This window comes from Cinclus cinclus, chromosome 17 (genome assembly GCF_963662255.1).
Source record: "Cinclus cinclus chromosome 17, bCinCin1.1, whole genome shotgun sequence".
Taxonomy (NCBI): Eukaryota; Metazoa; Chordata; class Aves; order Passeriformes; family Cinclidae; genus Cinclus; species Cinclus cinclus.
The window spans coordinates 7,333,710-7,349,469 of NC_085062.1; the positions used below are offsets into that span (position 1 = coordinate 7,333,710).

Here is a 15,760-nt window from a genome sequence, read left to right on the forward strand (position 1 = left end):
ACTTTTATGAAGTGAAAAAGAACTTAACATGAGGATGAGTTTGAGAAATGAGACTTTGTTGTTGTTTTAATGCTGGTTATCACAAATTTGCATTTGTAAAAACAGAATTTTGAGGAGTAGCTAAAGGGTTTTGTTATTCTTTCTGTCCTATGTGCATTCACAGAAGTAAATTGTTTCAATGTTGTTGCTTTCTGCTTGGAGTGATGGAAACAGCTTTGTTCTGTAACAGAAAACATGACTGCCCAGCTAGTGTAAATTACTGTGTAGAGCAACTGCTGAATTATACATATACAAATAACTGCATCAATAAAAGGATTTCTTCAGATTCATTCTGAGTTTTGGATACATGCCCACTTTTATCCTTTCATTCAGTTTATGGTTTAGAACAGCAATTAAAAGCAACGTAAAGTCAGGAGAGGCACTTTTAACATTAAAAGCTTTAGTTTTACAAGACTAAGTTCGGTCTCCACCTCCGGTTGCTCTTCTCCCCAGAGCCCAGTTTAATTATCAGTCCCTTTGGGATGACAGCAAGCTCCATTTTCTTCCTGACTTCTAATAGTCTATGCTTCACCATGACATCAGAAATGGTTCAATAACATCACTCAGTGCTTCAGATGAAAGATTTTAAGAAACATTTTGTAGCAATTAAAACCACTTGCTTGACTGGGCTAACTGCAATACTGAAAAGTAGCAAACCTCTCCAGGAAAAAACTGCAAAGCAAAAGGCTGCTGTTGGTTTGAAACAATCCATATATAAGAGGGTGGTTTATGGCAGTATCAATGAAGAGCAGTGTTTAGAGTACACTTGTGTGAGCATCAAGTTGGAAATGTAGTGGGACTTGTCAGACTTGCTGAAATACGTCTGTGGGTCTCTGCCCAGGCCTTGAATGCCTTTAATTAGAGTTTTGGTTTGTTGCAGAAGTAGCAGCATTAATGAAGATCAGTGTTTCCGACTAAATGTAATCCAGCTCTGTTGTAATTGCTTTGCTAAGTGACCAAAATGAAAGCAATCTGTTTGATGGCTTGCAGTTCCTGTCATCATTTCACTGCTAGGCAAACAAACACTGTGCTGGAGTTCCATCACTGCTGAGAACTCGACTATGGCTAATTTTCAAGTACTACAAATAAACTATTGGAAACTGGAAATACGCTGCCACGGTGGATGTTTGCGATATTAAAATGTTTGCTCGTGGCTGAAATCTCCATATTGACTCGGAGTTACTAAGTGTTTAAACGTACCTCTTTTTTTCTTCTTTTTCCCCCCTTTCTTTGTGTTGGGACCGTTCCTTCTCACAGGGGCTACGATGACCCCATCGAGACGGAGATGGTTGAAGAGAGGATCCCATACCTGCACGGCGGCTACGCGGCGCCGCTGGCCCAGCCCGAGCGGGGCAGCATGGCCAGCATCGACCGGCTGGGCAAGCGCTCGCCGTCCATCGACAGCATCCGCAAGGACCCGCGCTGGAGGGACCCCGACCTGCCCGAGGTCATCGCCATGCTCAGCCACCCCATCGACCCCGTCAAGTCCAACGCCGCCGCCTATCTGCAGCACCTGTGCTACGAGAACGACAAAATCAAAAAGGACGTCCGGCACCTCAAGGGCATCCCTATCCTGGTGGGCCTGCTGGATCATCCAAAGCCTGAGGTCCATCGCAAGGCCTGCGGGGCTCTCAGAAACATCTCCTATGGGAAGGATAATGAGAACAAAGTGGCGATAAAGAACTGTGATGGGATCCCCGCGTTGATCAGGCTGCTGAGGAAAACAAACGACATGGAAGTCAGAGAGCTAATTACAGGTCAGTGTCTGTGATTTCACCAATGGATTAGTCTTTAGAACAGTTCTTTCAGAGACAGGTACAAGAATTTGTGGAGATTAGAGCATTGAAGGAGAGTTCACATCACTGTCTGCAGCTGTTCTGTAGCTGCACCTTGTTTGTGGGATGAGAGCCTGACACGTGCCTGTCGGGAGGGGACTGAGATCATCTCTGTGTGCCTGTGGTGCACTTGGGGTTCCCTGGCTGCCCAGGGATGGGTGCTGCTCCTTGGGTGTCGCATGCAGTTGCATGTGCTTGGGTTACTGAAGCTTAAATGAGTTACAGCAGCTCCACTGACAGGTAATTTGTGCCCTCAGCGTGTTGTAATCATGAGGTAAGATACGCTGGCCTAGATCTTTGCTTGTTAACCTCTTATAAAACAATCCTGCTGCCATGTCCCCACTCCCTCATATTGAGAGAGCAGTCAGTCTCATCATGAGCACTTCCAGCCTAGTGCTGAGGACTCTGAGGCTGTATATAAAGTTGCAGTGCTTCTGGGCTGGAAACCTGGGATTTTAGGGAGCAATAGGGTCTGTTGCAAAGGTTGGAAAAGGGAGAATTACATTCTAGGTTACTGAGTTCATGCACACTTTGCAGAGAGTTTTCTAATACCTACAGCTCCATTATTTAACCTGTTTTTATTTGAACTTAGTCTTGGGCATCATCCAAAAAGAGCAATAAAGTATATGCCAAGTTTCAAAGTTCAGCCATTAAGTGGGAAAGGGTGAAAAAGTATGTCAGCTCTTAAAGTAAGGAGAAAGATATTGTTCTTCAGTCTCCCATAAATCATGAGGAGTGAAATGGATTTCCCTTTCTCTTCTCAGAAGCCGCAGGGGATGTCTGGATGGAGACCAGAGCAGTTCCAATGAATTTCTGTGCCAGAACAGAATTTTTCAGAAAGCTTTGTGAGGATGAAAATGGGTCCAGGGCTGAAACTGTTTAGCTGCCTTATCAATGTTGGCTTGTGCAGGTAGACCCTATTGTAAACACTGATTAAGCCATTAGAGGTAAACATCATAATTCTGTAATTTCCTCAAAAATTACAGTAGCTCTCTTTAAGTCTTCACTGGTAATCATAATTCTCTGAGATGAACAGTGGCCTTGGGTGTTCCATCTGTTCTTCCACAGCCATTACAGGCTATTTAGCAAACTAGGTCTAAATATACAGTGTTGAAACTAGCAGGATATTTTTCCAGCAAGCTGGCAAAGGAGAGCTGTCTGTTTTGTCAGAGAGTCTCAGAGTAGCACGTGCTGGTTGTGCTTTGAGAGCTGTCTGTGCTCTGCCTCAACATGGAAACTCTGCAGGTGGTATTCATATTCCATTTGTTGCAGTTATTTAATATGATGGCAGACATTTTTTTATTTTTTTTAATAAAAGCGATCTGTTTATCTACTGATCTAGTTTAATCAAAACTCATTTCTGGAGTGCTGAGAAGCAATAAATTTATTTCCTTAGATTCAAGAAATGAGAAACCAGTCTATAATTTACTCTGAAGGAATATCATTATAGTGCTACGTGGTAATCAGTCACTTCTGAGATGGCAAGAGCAAACTGGATATTTTCCCTTTTCACTGGAAATGGCTATTGCTTTGATTTCCTGTTGATTAATTAGCTTTAGAGTTCAAATGCATTTTATTTTGGCAGTAGTTTGGCCAATTAAATGTAGTGTTTTTATTCCACCTTAGCCTTTGTTATTTAGAGCTCTTTATTTCCCCTTACTGAAAAACACCAGGAATACTAAGGGCATTAACCTAAACAGATGTCCAGTAACAGATGATGTGCATTTAATCTCCACCTAACCTGCAATAATTTCATTCCCCTTCTAAAATGATATCACCAGATCCGGTGTGAGACATTCAAGCATCAGCACAGAAAAGAAGAATATTCCAGCAATGCCTCTGTGACTGCTGCTGCTGTATTTGCAGTCCGTGTTCAAAGCTCTGGCTGATAATGTGGAATTGTCCATTCGTAAAATGAGCTCCAAAAGTCAGCAGAGGGAAATAAGAGCCAGCTTGGAGTGCAAAGGGAGCATTCAGGCAGGGCTGCTACAAAAGGACTGTGTTCTGCAGCCTCAGAAATTCAGATCACAATTCCAATGTTCTCCTGGTAGCAATCACAACTTCCTATCTGGGTGCTTTTCCCTAGTGATAAACCAAAGCCTAACTTTGCCATGAAAGTTTTTCAGTGTGTCTGGAGTGAAATGTCTGGGGACTTCATCAGCAATGCATTAGGGAAAAGAAGAAATAATAGAGGAAAATACAACAGCATACAGGGTTTGTGTGTTTATTTCTTTTAACAGGCTCCAAATTCAAGCTTGGTATGACACATTGATTTTTCTACAGTTTAATCTTTCTTTAACTCAATACTGGCTGCTTTTCAAAAGCTCAGTAGTAATCACCAGCTGGTCATCCTAGCTAAGGACAAATGATAAAATAATCCTGCTTTCCAAATAGATCCAAGTAATTTTAAGAAGTTTAAATAATTCAGTTGTCTGAATCCTAGAGCAGTTCCAGGCTTGAAGTTTTGTTTCTCTGGCTGTGGAACACTGCCTGCTTGCAGGACAAGAGGTACCTGGGTGCACACTTCAGGACAGCCTGTTTGGAGCAGGGCTTCCTGGCAAGAGAGATCACTGTTCTCCTCTAATGTGGGAGTCAGTCCTTGCCTTTGGGTACAGCTCCATGCCTTCTCCTGTGCTTGGTGATGCAGCAGCCCCAGCTGGGCTGGTCACTGCATTCATGGAGTGGAAAGAGCCACGCCAGTGAGTAAAAAACACCCAAGAGGTGGATGAGGCATGAGGGAGAAATCAGGTGTGTGGCATCAGTGCTGAACGAGTGAGTCTGGCTGTGCTGGGAGTGAGTTCCCTTGAGCGCTTCCCAGGACACACGTTTGGAAAACACAAGTTAGACAGCTGTTTCAACATTGAATTTTGGAAGCAGGCGGAGTGTACTGATACACCACTGCTGCCAGATTAAGCCAGTCTATAGATTTTTTTTTTTTTTCTTACAGATAGCCCTGGTTTTAGCAGAATATGAAAAACTACTTTGGGTTAGTGCCATCTCTATTTTACCAGGTGTTCTGGACATATCTGCAAATGGCACTAAACATAATCTCCCTCAAGGTCAGAGATTTGTGCAGTGTGCAAAAACTGCCTTCTAAACTCAAAGATACATTCAAAATATACCATAGAGCTCACTTCTCTTTCTTTTTAAACTGTGGAGTTGTAAAATGTTTCCTATCTACTGCACCGAGAAAAGCTTGATTCAAGTGTTAGAATGTCCCTAAGCAAATTGAGTGGAGCTGTGTTGAGAAATACTCCATAAAATTCCTCCTTCATTTCTTGCTAGGCCTGTAGCTGTACTGCTGTACTCTCAGAGGATCACTTCTTGAGGAAAAAAGATAAATTAGGATTAAGCTGATAAGGAATTAAATCTGTTCTGATTGGGAAAGCTACAAAAGTTTTATCTTGAGTGATAAGGTTTTTGTGGAGGAAATGTTTACATCAGATATGCGGGACCAAAATTCTATTACATTCTTTGAAAAGCAAATAGAAGTTGGTAGCTTTAATGAATAATTTTGTTCTTTGTGAGAACGTTGGCATAATTTTGTTATTTAATGACATTGCACTGATTTTAAGTGGTACAGGATGTGATTTTCCTGCTGCCAAATTGGTTATAATTGAAAAATTATTGACCTTCAGAATGCTCTGCAGATGAACTGTTTTGATCTAATGCTCGAATAGCAACTTGCAGATAAATCAGCTGCTCAGAACTCCCAGCTCCTGGGCAGTGATGTGTGCTGAGGTCCTGTCATCTGCTCAGACCTGGACTCTTCTTTGAAGTACCCTGTTCTCTTCAGCTTGCTGATCTCAGATGAGTTTTCTCCTTCCATTTTCTATTCCAAGGCTTCACAGAAGAAGGTCCTTGTCCATGGTGTGTCCTGTCACACACACTGTCTCATGATGAGGTTCTCAACCTGACCACTACTGAAAGGAGCACAGCTCCAGTCTTCAGGACTTTGATACAAACAAGTCTGTCAAACAAACACCCCCTGGACCAACGTGCAACAAGAATTCCTCAGGGAATATCTTGCAGAATGCTTATTTTTCCAAGTGATAAACTATCTGGTATGGACTACAGAAAATGAATTAAACAGCTTCTAGTTTCTTTATGATGTTGGATTTTTTTGAAATAAAAGCTTGTAGTTATTTTCCCTTAATGGGCTGAGAAACCAGGGCTGATGGTTGAAGTTAGAAATACGTAAGTCCATGACTCACAGTATTTATGAATAAAATACAGATTGGTAGTGATCTTCTGAAGAGCAGTACTTCATCTTTCTCTAGTCCTGAAACTCATGCAGTCTGTGGTCAGAAAGGCCAAAGCCTTCTGGTGAAAGTGCATGGAAAATTTAGATAATTTCATGCACCTTGCGCTGCTGTGTTAGTGACATGATTTCTCCTGAGTGCTATTGATTGAATCCCTTATAGTTTTAAAAACAGTGTTTCCAGCTTGTTGAAGCATTAGTGTCTTATGTTAATAGTAACAGGGAATGATAGTAAAGAGGGATGTCAAATTCACAGCAATTTATTTTCCTTTGTTTTTTTCTCATACTGCTAAATGCTACAGTTGGATCTGACTTTGTTCCCTTTTAAGTTTCTGTGGCTGCTGCTATCAGTGACATTTCCATAGAATTTGTTTTCTCTAGAGCAGGAAGGATGCTGGGATTTAGAGCTCTTTGTTTCATAATTTCAAAAATAAAAAAGTACTGTCAGTGTGTTCATTTTCTATATCCTTTCTTGTGAAGTATTTTCCCCGTGAAGTCAGTGTTCAATCTGAAGTTTTTCTCTGTCTTTGGAACCACAGGACTCACTCCCTCACCTCTCTTTATCTTGTGCTACATTTCTTCTGAGTGCTTTGCATTTTCCCTTTACTGAATGGGGTTTGCAACAGAGGGATTATCTTGGATTTCCTTATGCAACCATCAAGGAGAATATCATAAATATAAGTGTTTTGACCTTTTGAATAATTTGAAGAGTTTGCACTGATTTTTTTAATAAGTAAGGCTGTCTTTTATTCTTCTTCAGTTTGTTTTTTATTAAATGTTTGAGGGATGGGAGGCAGATGAGAAATTGAAAGCTTGTAAAATGCTGGGGGAGTTTTCATCAGAGAGGATGGTAGAAAGGTGTTCTGTGTAACTCCAGTTCCCTTTGTCTGAGATTTGCAATCAAATTGTGTTTGCCCTAAATAGTTTGCTGCATAAGTTGCAGCCAGCCCCTTCATAAAAATTCTCTGTAAGTAGAGGAGCTGCTTCCATAGGGGCAGGTGGTTCTCTTGGTCAGGGTGGGGTTACAGCATTTTAAAGCTGGTGGTAGATGGGCAGGTTAGTGCTGCAGTGCAGTTGGAACTCTGTTGAATCCACACTTGTTATTTCAAGAGACTAATGCCTCTGGTGAATGAGAAATATAGAGGAAGAGTTTGGAGGTGATGATTTTATTTTACATGCTGTGGTTGAAGGTGTTGAAGTCTAGGCAGAAGTCTCTTTTAAGTCTTAAAACAAGCAAAAAGTTTGAGCACTGGAAAACTTCCATGCAATCCTGTAATATTAGGGCTCTTGGAAGTTTTGTAGGTATTTTTTACTTTTTGCTTCTCTATCTGCCTTATTCTTCTTAAGCAGTAAAATTTGCCAGTGTAGTTCCACTCCAGAGGTAACAGATTGTCACTGCTCCAGGAAAGGGGAAGAAGAAGAAGCAAACTCTCATTTTGAGTGCACAAGTAGTATATGTGTGCAGGAAAGAGCTTTTCAGATTGAAGGGCTGTCAGATTTTAAAGTTTAGCTCTTCTCCATCTCAGCAGTGTTTCCAGATGAAATATTTTACAGTTTCAGAAGAACAGGATCCTTAGGAACCCTGTAGTGGGTTCATTGGCTGATGCCATCTTTTCCACATCATGGAAAGATGTGGAAAGACCACTGCAAATACCCACTCTATGCTCCATTTCTGGCCCTGAGAGGGAACCTCCAGAACCAGGATAACTCTGCACCTACTGGTCTCAGTTTGAATCTAGCTTTGCTCCAGAGATGATTGTCCTGTATAATTTCTAGGGATGCATCCATCTTGTTTAATGCTGGCTGTTCAGATCTAGAATTTGAATTTTCAAGTCTTGAGCCAGCCATGCATTTAGGGATTTAATTGTACTTAGTATTTTTATATGAGTGAGTCTGACATGCTTAAGAAATTGTTCTACAGTAACTGAAAACAGTCTAGTAAAATACTTAAAATTAACAGGGTTGTTTGTATGTCCATTTTTTAGTCTTGTTGTAACTATTGACTTGCATTTGTTTTTTGTATGTTGTATATTTTTCAGCCAGTTTGTTATGAGATGTAAAGGCTTTCTTTGATAACAAAATGGGGCCAATTAGCCCCTTCTGCTTAGTTCTGCTTTTTTTTTTTCAGCATATGTTGTTTTGCAATGACAAACAGTGATTTATTGTAGTAGGTGCAGAGATAATGTTCATATTTTACCTACACAGTCTTGTTTGAAAGCTAAAATAAGGCTATAAAAATCTCATACAGTGTCTATGAGTGGCAAGGACAGTAGACTAAAAAGCTGTTACTTTTGTATGACTTAAGAAAAAAGACTGCAAGAAAACATTATGATGTTCATTCTGTTGTCTGCCTCAGTTTCTTTATTAATTGTTACTCTATATCCAGTCACTGCTAGGCTCCTGCAAGTCCCCATGTCAGGCTGTGCCACATGGTAATAACTCTAAAGCATTTTCTCAGTTACCTTTAAAGCTTGAAAATTGTAGGGTTTAAAACCTGGGAAGATTGAAAGGGGCTGAAGCAAAAGGTTGCAGTTTTGTTGTTCTGTTGTGTTTTTTAGGTGCATACACAATGAGGTGGAGATTTACAGTTTGCACTATAATCTGTGCAAATTCATAGTCACAGTAACACAGGGAGCCTCAGGTTAGTATTCGATCCCTTTAGAAAGATTCCTTGTGTGTTTTGGGGAATCTGGGTTTTCTGTTTGGGCTGTCTGAAATTTCACTAGAACTCACACTTTTCGTTGGAGACCAAAAGCATGTGTCTGGCTCCCTCCAAGTGTTGTTACTGACAGTTCTCAGATGGTACCGGGCTGGGTCTATGCAGAAATGCTCTCTGAAGTGAGTGTTCTGTTTTAGTCCTACTCTGATGAGTAATAACTGTCAGGACACTGATACAGGTCTGCTGGGAGGCTGTATCACTTATCTAACACTGGGTATTTTGCAGCTATAAAGCTGTTGTTCTCTTAATCTGTTTTGGTGTTTGACTTCTGTCTGCTTTGGCTCATAATTGAGGTAAAAATGAAAAGACAATGGAATTCTGGTTTCCAGCTTCTTCAAGGAATCATATGCTTGTGGCACCAGGAGATTTGAACACAGATATTGCTTGTGACAGGAAAATGTGAAAGTAAATAATAGAGAGGAGACTTGAATGAAATATCATCTTGTGCAGAAGAGAAGCGTAAGATCAGTGGTCCTCCAGAAATTCATCTCTCCTAGGACTTGCTCAATATACTTTGCTTCATAGGATGAATTTTTACTTTTTGAGGCATAGTTAGACTTGAAAGTGTAACACAACTTGAAAGTGTAATGCAAATTGTGTATACACAATTTATATACAGCAGAAGAATCCTATTAATCTCCAGTAGTGCATCACTTTTACATACTCTGTAGGGCTTGATGAGTTCAACAATATCCATGTCTTGATAAAAGTGCTTCCGTGCCATGTTGAAGAAGCTGTGGGATTTTCCCTAAGCTGGTTCTGGTCTGGCATCTCAAGTTACTTTGCCCTCTTGTTTAGTTTTATGATTTAACCCTTCAAGCACTTCTCCGTGAATCCTGTGATTCTATTTAACCTACAGATTTAACATAGTTGTTACACTCTGGTTATCTAATAATCCCCTGCAGGCACCCTGTGGAATTTGTCATCCTACGAGCCCCTGAAGATGGTGATCATCAACCATGGTCTGCAGACACTGACCAACGAGGTGATCATCCCCCACTCGGGCTGGGAGAGCGAGCCCAACGAGGACTCGAAGCCGCGCGATGCCGAGTGGACAACGGTCTTCAAGAACACCTCTGGCTGCCTGCGGTAAGGCACAGCACAGTTCTGCTCCCATCGTTCCTTGGGGTTCTTTTAGTCTAGAATTTGAGCTGCTGGATATTTGGGATTCTAAGTATTCCTTCTAAAATTGCTTGCAAATGAGCCTTTTGTGGTTTCATACTGTGTTTGCAATTCTGAAAGCACCTTGAGAGCAGGACGGTCCACGCTAAAAGCTGGAGTCAGGAGGAGTCCTAATGCAGTCTGAAGAACCAATGTTCTTGAAAGACAGTGGGTCTCATTTTGCTTTTCTTCTGAGAAAAAAAAAGTTGTGCTCAGTTGAGATTCTTCAGCTTTGTGATGAAGTAAATTAGTTTGAATAAAACTAATAAAAATGGCACTATACCTTCTGCTGCTCTTAAATGTACTCCTGTCAGATTTCTGCTGATTAATGCATCTTCAGAAGTTGGTTCAGTTCTGTTTCCTGGGCTTGTGGTCTCTAAATTGCAATAACTATTCCCTCAAGTAACTTCGCAAATTAAGAAAATAATGAAAAGTGTTCTGAAAGGGCCCATTACTAAAATTATTTGCAGTCCCACTGGAAGCTGAGGTCCTTAAAGCAGACTCCAGACATCATAGGTTTTTACTTACTAGTGTCGCCTTTCTAAGGGTGTTTTGCAAGAGGAAATTAGTCATGGTGAGGGAATAAAAGGATTATCTCAAATGAATATGAGATTCTGCGTGAAGTGTAGACAATAAATTGGTCCTTAGTAGACTACCCTAATCCACATTATAAAATTGTATTGGTATGTGGATCCACTCGAACTTCTGTATTCCAGGGTATCTCTTGGTTTGTTGATGGGTGAGTATGAGCTGTCTTTCAGCTGATTGTGCATCCTGTTCCCATGTCAGGCATATCACACACACACCTTTTGTTGAGCACTTTGGATCTAGGGGTCTATACAGAGACATTTCCAACAGTTTGAATGTTAATTACTTTTGATATTATTTTGCGTTGTGTATTGAAATCCTCTGCAGCTCATCTTTAAAAGCAGCAGCAAGATGTGATAGTTAACACCAACGGAGAATAAATTGTTGCAGCCATCTGTCTGACAGACATGGGTGTTTAAAAACCCCTTCGCCTACACTTCTCTCAATGACACAGTAGCTGGTCCTAGAAATTCAATTTTCCACGAATGGAGCTTATTGCAGACTATGAACTGTTCAGCAGTTTGATACTTAATTGGGAGGTTAGGCCTCTTGATGATGTGCCAGCCTCCCTTTGTCCCCTTGGAAGTGAGCCTCAGGTGAGCTGCGTTGTCTCCCAAAATAACTGAAACAATCTCTGAGCTTCTGAGGTTTCAGATGTCCTTGCAGTTTATGTATCTAATCAGAAGACAGGCATTGTGCATGCAGGATGCCATTTGTTTCAGTATCATTTTTTCAGTTAATGAAGTTTACCAACAAATGTAGGCGAGTTTGTTTCAAACTCAAGTGATTCACAGCATGAACTGCCAGTTAATTATTACTTGCTTTTTTTTTTTTTTAAACACTGCTTACTCATCTTTACTTTGTTCTTAATCTAGGTTTCTCCTTTGATAATGTGGAGCCATGGAAACAGTAATTTCAAAATAATTAAAAACAAGTAATTAAAAAACACCACACTACAATTAGTTACTTTTACCTCTTCTTTCATTCCTGGTCCATCCTACTTTCATTTTCAGTCTTAACCTGTTTTGCCCTGTGTAGCTAGTGTCTCTCCCTCCTCATGTGGGGGGTTCAGGTGCTGGTGTGTGTGCAGCTCTGAGTAGGTCAGGGTGAGCTGTATCCTACCTAGTCACCTTGGCCCAGTGCCTCAGGGTGGATTAAGAGCTGCATTAACAGCAGGGATGGTGTGGTATGGAAGGATGCTTCAGCTGCAGGGTCAGTAATTGGGGCCAATAACCTGAGCAACGATCTGTACCTGCACCAGGACTTGGAATTAATTTACAAGATAAGAGCCATGATCCATGCACTCTGCCCTTGGCTGGAGCTGAGGTGCCTTACTGGCTTTCTATAGCCCTGATTTACCCCCTTGCTGAAGTATGAAAATCCCCTCTGTGATGCTGGATACTGATTTTGGATTGTGTGGCCACAAGACTTGCACCCAGCTATGGACCTGCTCTTATCTGTATCTGATACTGAAAAACATTGGACCTGGTCATTTACAATCTGGAAATCAGAGAAGCTGCTCACACTTTATCATCAAGAAAGCCATTCAAGAAAGGTGCTTTACTATGTTGTTTCATTCTGGGGTTAGCTGGGACACTCAGTGGTGTCCATTCCAAACTACTGTAGCTGACTATACACACAGAGAGCCAGTGGGAATCCAAGGAGGAAAAGGCCACTGGTGGAGGTCTATACTGACTGTTTATTTAAAGGGCTCCTTCTGAAGTCAAGCCTTCTCCTGTGACTGTGCCCATTGTAGGGATATTTTGAGTCCTGAAATCATCTGGAGCATGGCTGGTGGGTTCTGTGTCCCATCACACTCTGCACTTGACTTGCCAAAAACTCTGTTCAAATAAATGTTTGGGGGAGTTCTGTATTCCCCTTTAGAAACATGGCAGCATATCCAATTTGCAAGGTATGATCTGATAATGAAATTTATTGGATGCTCTTTTGTAATCTTGACCACTTAAGTTTTCAGAAACTAGTGCAGGTGGTGATAATTTTGCCTCCATTCTCATCCTGAGATCAGGAAGAAGGTGCTTCCTCTTACATTGCTGTGTTTCTAAGGGCAGACCCAGTATAAAGACTAGATCTGCAATATCCATAATTTACTGCTACAGATGGTCACGAACCTTGTGAGGGATCCTGCCATGGGTGTAATTTTGTAAAACAGGGTTATTCTTATATTTTGTTGAAGTTGATAAAAGAAACATGTATGGTAGAAATCTGGAAAGGAACAGTGAAAAACAAAGCAAAGTGGATTTTTGGTTATGAAGCAGTAGGACTGGGGAAGAAGTAAGGAAGATATTTGCTTACTGTAGGAGAACCATTAAGTATGCACAGATGTTCCTTCATTTCATTTACAATACAAGTTTTATGTCTTCACATTGTATTTTATTCTTGTAGATATGTGGAGAATGGAAAATGTCTCTTCCAGTTACTGCTTTTTTTCTGCCTTTTTTTTTTTTTAACCCTTAAATCCCTGCTGGGATTTGCAATCCAGAAGCATTTGTCTTTAAATTGCACTCCTGGTGAAATAATGGAATGGTTTGGTGCATCTTCATGAGGCCATTTCATGATCCTTCTTTTTACCTAGAACTTTTACCCAGACATTGAGGTGCTGTAGGAGAAGAGTATGAGTTGAGCTCTTGTGGGAAAGTTGGATCTGTGGTTCATGAACACCCAGGCAGTACCAGAGACCTTCCCTGGGTCCCCTGGTTTCTCCTAGGTGCTTCCCTCCTTTGGAGGGAAGTTGCTGCATCTGTGGGTCAGAGTACTGTTGCAGTCACATCTTGTTAGTTGTCTGTGGAGATACCTACCATGATTCCTAGTTCTCTGAAAGCAGCAAGGATTTTAATGGTTTAAAAATTAAATTCAATCTGGGCTTAATTGATGTTTTCTGCCTAATTACTTTTAATTCTCTCCTGGATTTTTTTCACTTATAAGAGGACAGAGTAGAACTTAGTACCTGAATTGCCAACTTTCGAGCCTGATTCCTGTGCTAAACTGACCTGCTGTCAACAAATGTTAAATGAATTAATTTGCATAGCAAACAGATGCAAAGTGCTCCTTTTTCCAGGGGTACCATCTGTAGTTGCAGCATTTCTTGTCAGCTCTCCAAGTACACAGAAATTCGCATTCACAAATATCCTCAGGGTTCAGAGCCCTGGCCGAGGTGTATGAACACAAACAAACTGCACCCACCTGACTTTCCCTAAAAACATGCATTCTTCAGCTGGAGATTGCACATAAAATTTTGTCCAGCATCAGCCCCTGAGAAGGGAAGGGACAACCTGGTGGCTGGAGCTGTACCAGGAGACTTGAGAAGTGTGGATTTATTTGCTGTTGTGCTACTCCACTGACATAATTACAGGCAAGATTAATGGTATAAACCTTTTTGTGGTCTAATTTTTAATAGTCCTGTCTCCTGGCTTTGGTGAGGTTCAGGCTGCTAAGTGCCTTAGGGGATCTGGACTTCAGTAATGTTCATTCTTCTGTCTTTAATGTGGGACTGGCACCTTGGTATGTACCTTCCCCTGAAGTTGCTGTAAATACCAGTAGTTCCAGGATTTTGAAATGGTTGATCCTAAATACATTAACTGGGAATAAGAACTCCTGTAGGTGTAAATTAAGGGTTTGGTCCCATGGAATCAAAACCTGAGAGGTTTGGTAAAAGTGAGAGACAATGTTTGAAGACATGGCATAACGACTCCATGGGTTCAGAGCCAGAAACATACTCCACCAGGTTGGGAAATTATGTAAAAGTGTCTGCAGGCTCCTCTTAGGTACTTCACAGGAAAGATGACTGCAAGAGCTTGATGGTAAATCAGTAATACTTGGGATGTGTCAAAGCATTTTCGTATGCAAGTGTTCTAAGCCTTTTTCTGAGGAGGAAGAGCTACTATGGTACATGCCTGTACATCTTGTCTTGCAGATGCCACTTGCAGTGTTTCAGTCACAGGTAATTCTGTGAGCTAGTCCTCGTGTCTTTCTATATTTGTAACACGTGTGTACCCAGACGTGCCCTGCACACGCTGTTTGCAGCAGGAGTGTGGGTGTTGGTGAGGCACATGGAGGTAAAGAAGGTTTGTCAAGCAACGTGCTCTTCTTCAGGCAGAAAAGGTCTCTCTCTTTGCTCCCAAATATACTGTGTTGAGTGAATCAGTTATGTTGCTGTGCCTGTTTTTTCTTCCCATCTCTGTGTGCTGAATTTCAGGAATGAAAAGAAGTAAAGTTGTCAAAACCAGGTTCTCATGCCCTCCTTTCTTATTAATGATTAATGTGTGGCTTTTCCCTGAAGAAAAGGGTCTGGGAATTAGAGCTTTCAAAATGCATTACTTGCAAGCTCTTTCCATTTTTAGATCCTGAAGGCATGATAGTAGTATGTAGTGACAGTCACCTAATACTTGTCCTGTGTGCACTGACAGACTGGAGGCAGCCTTCATCTCCAGCTGATGGAGGTAAGAAGGCACTGAAGTGCAAAGCTGTGACCTGGAAGTGCTGCCCAGTGCAGAGCAGGGTGCAGGAGGTGAGGCACGGGTGGCGCTGCTGCAGTGCTGCTCTTGGTGTCAAGGGGCTTTGCTCACTGAAGCGTGGCAGAACAGAGAAGGTAGAAACTAAAGGCTTGGCACCTGAAAACTCACATTTCCCTCTTTTTTTTTTTTTTATCAGCAGCAAACTTGCAGTAGTAGAAAGCCCTCCTCAGCAGCTACTTCTGCCCAATTCCAAAAAGGGATCTTTGACAAAGTCAAAGATGTTCGTTCCCTCTTAGTCCGTGTGTTCTCCCATCCTAGCTCAAGTAGGCCTTTCCTATGCTTTTGCAGGGCAGTTATTTAACCAAGATTATCTGAAGAGGACTCCTCCCAAAGGTTAATGCTTTGCTCTCCCACCCAGGGGAGATGTTGGTATCTCTGTCCCCCCACTCACCCACAGTGCTCCATGGCTGCTGTGCTTGTGTTGTGTTCAGAGTGGGTGCAGCCTTTGGGAGATTGGTGCTCCAGGTACTGGAGTGAATGCTGCTGCCAGTCTTTTTGTGTCCAACAGGTGCTTTTGAAGTGGACTTTCAGAGGAGGAATAATTCCAGAAAAAGATAAAAACGGAACCAAGATTTGCTTGTGAATCTTCACTTCAGAGGCAGCAAGTAGCACAAAAAGGGAGAAG

At 41.5% G+C, this 15,760-nt stretch overlaps 1 protein-coding gene across 2 annotated transcripts in view; it reads left to right on the plus strand.

The window, feature by feature from the left end:
* The window catches only part of ARVCF (ARVCF delta catenin family member), a 146,247-nt gene that overhangs the window by 77,978 nt on the left and 52,509 nt on the right, over positions 1–15,760 (plus strand). For both annotated transcript variants that reach the window (XM_062504025.1, XM_062504024.1), the window contains exons 4-5: positions 1,297–1,796; positions 9,760–9,943. In XM_062504025.1, the coding sequence (XP_062360009.1) occupies positions 1,297–1,796; positions 9,760–9,943 (684 nt within the window). The remainder of the gene's footprint in view (positions 1–1,296; positions 1,797–9,759; positions 9,944–15,760) is intronic.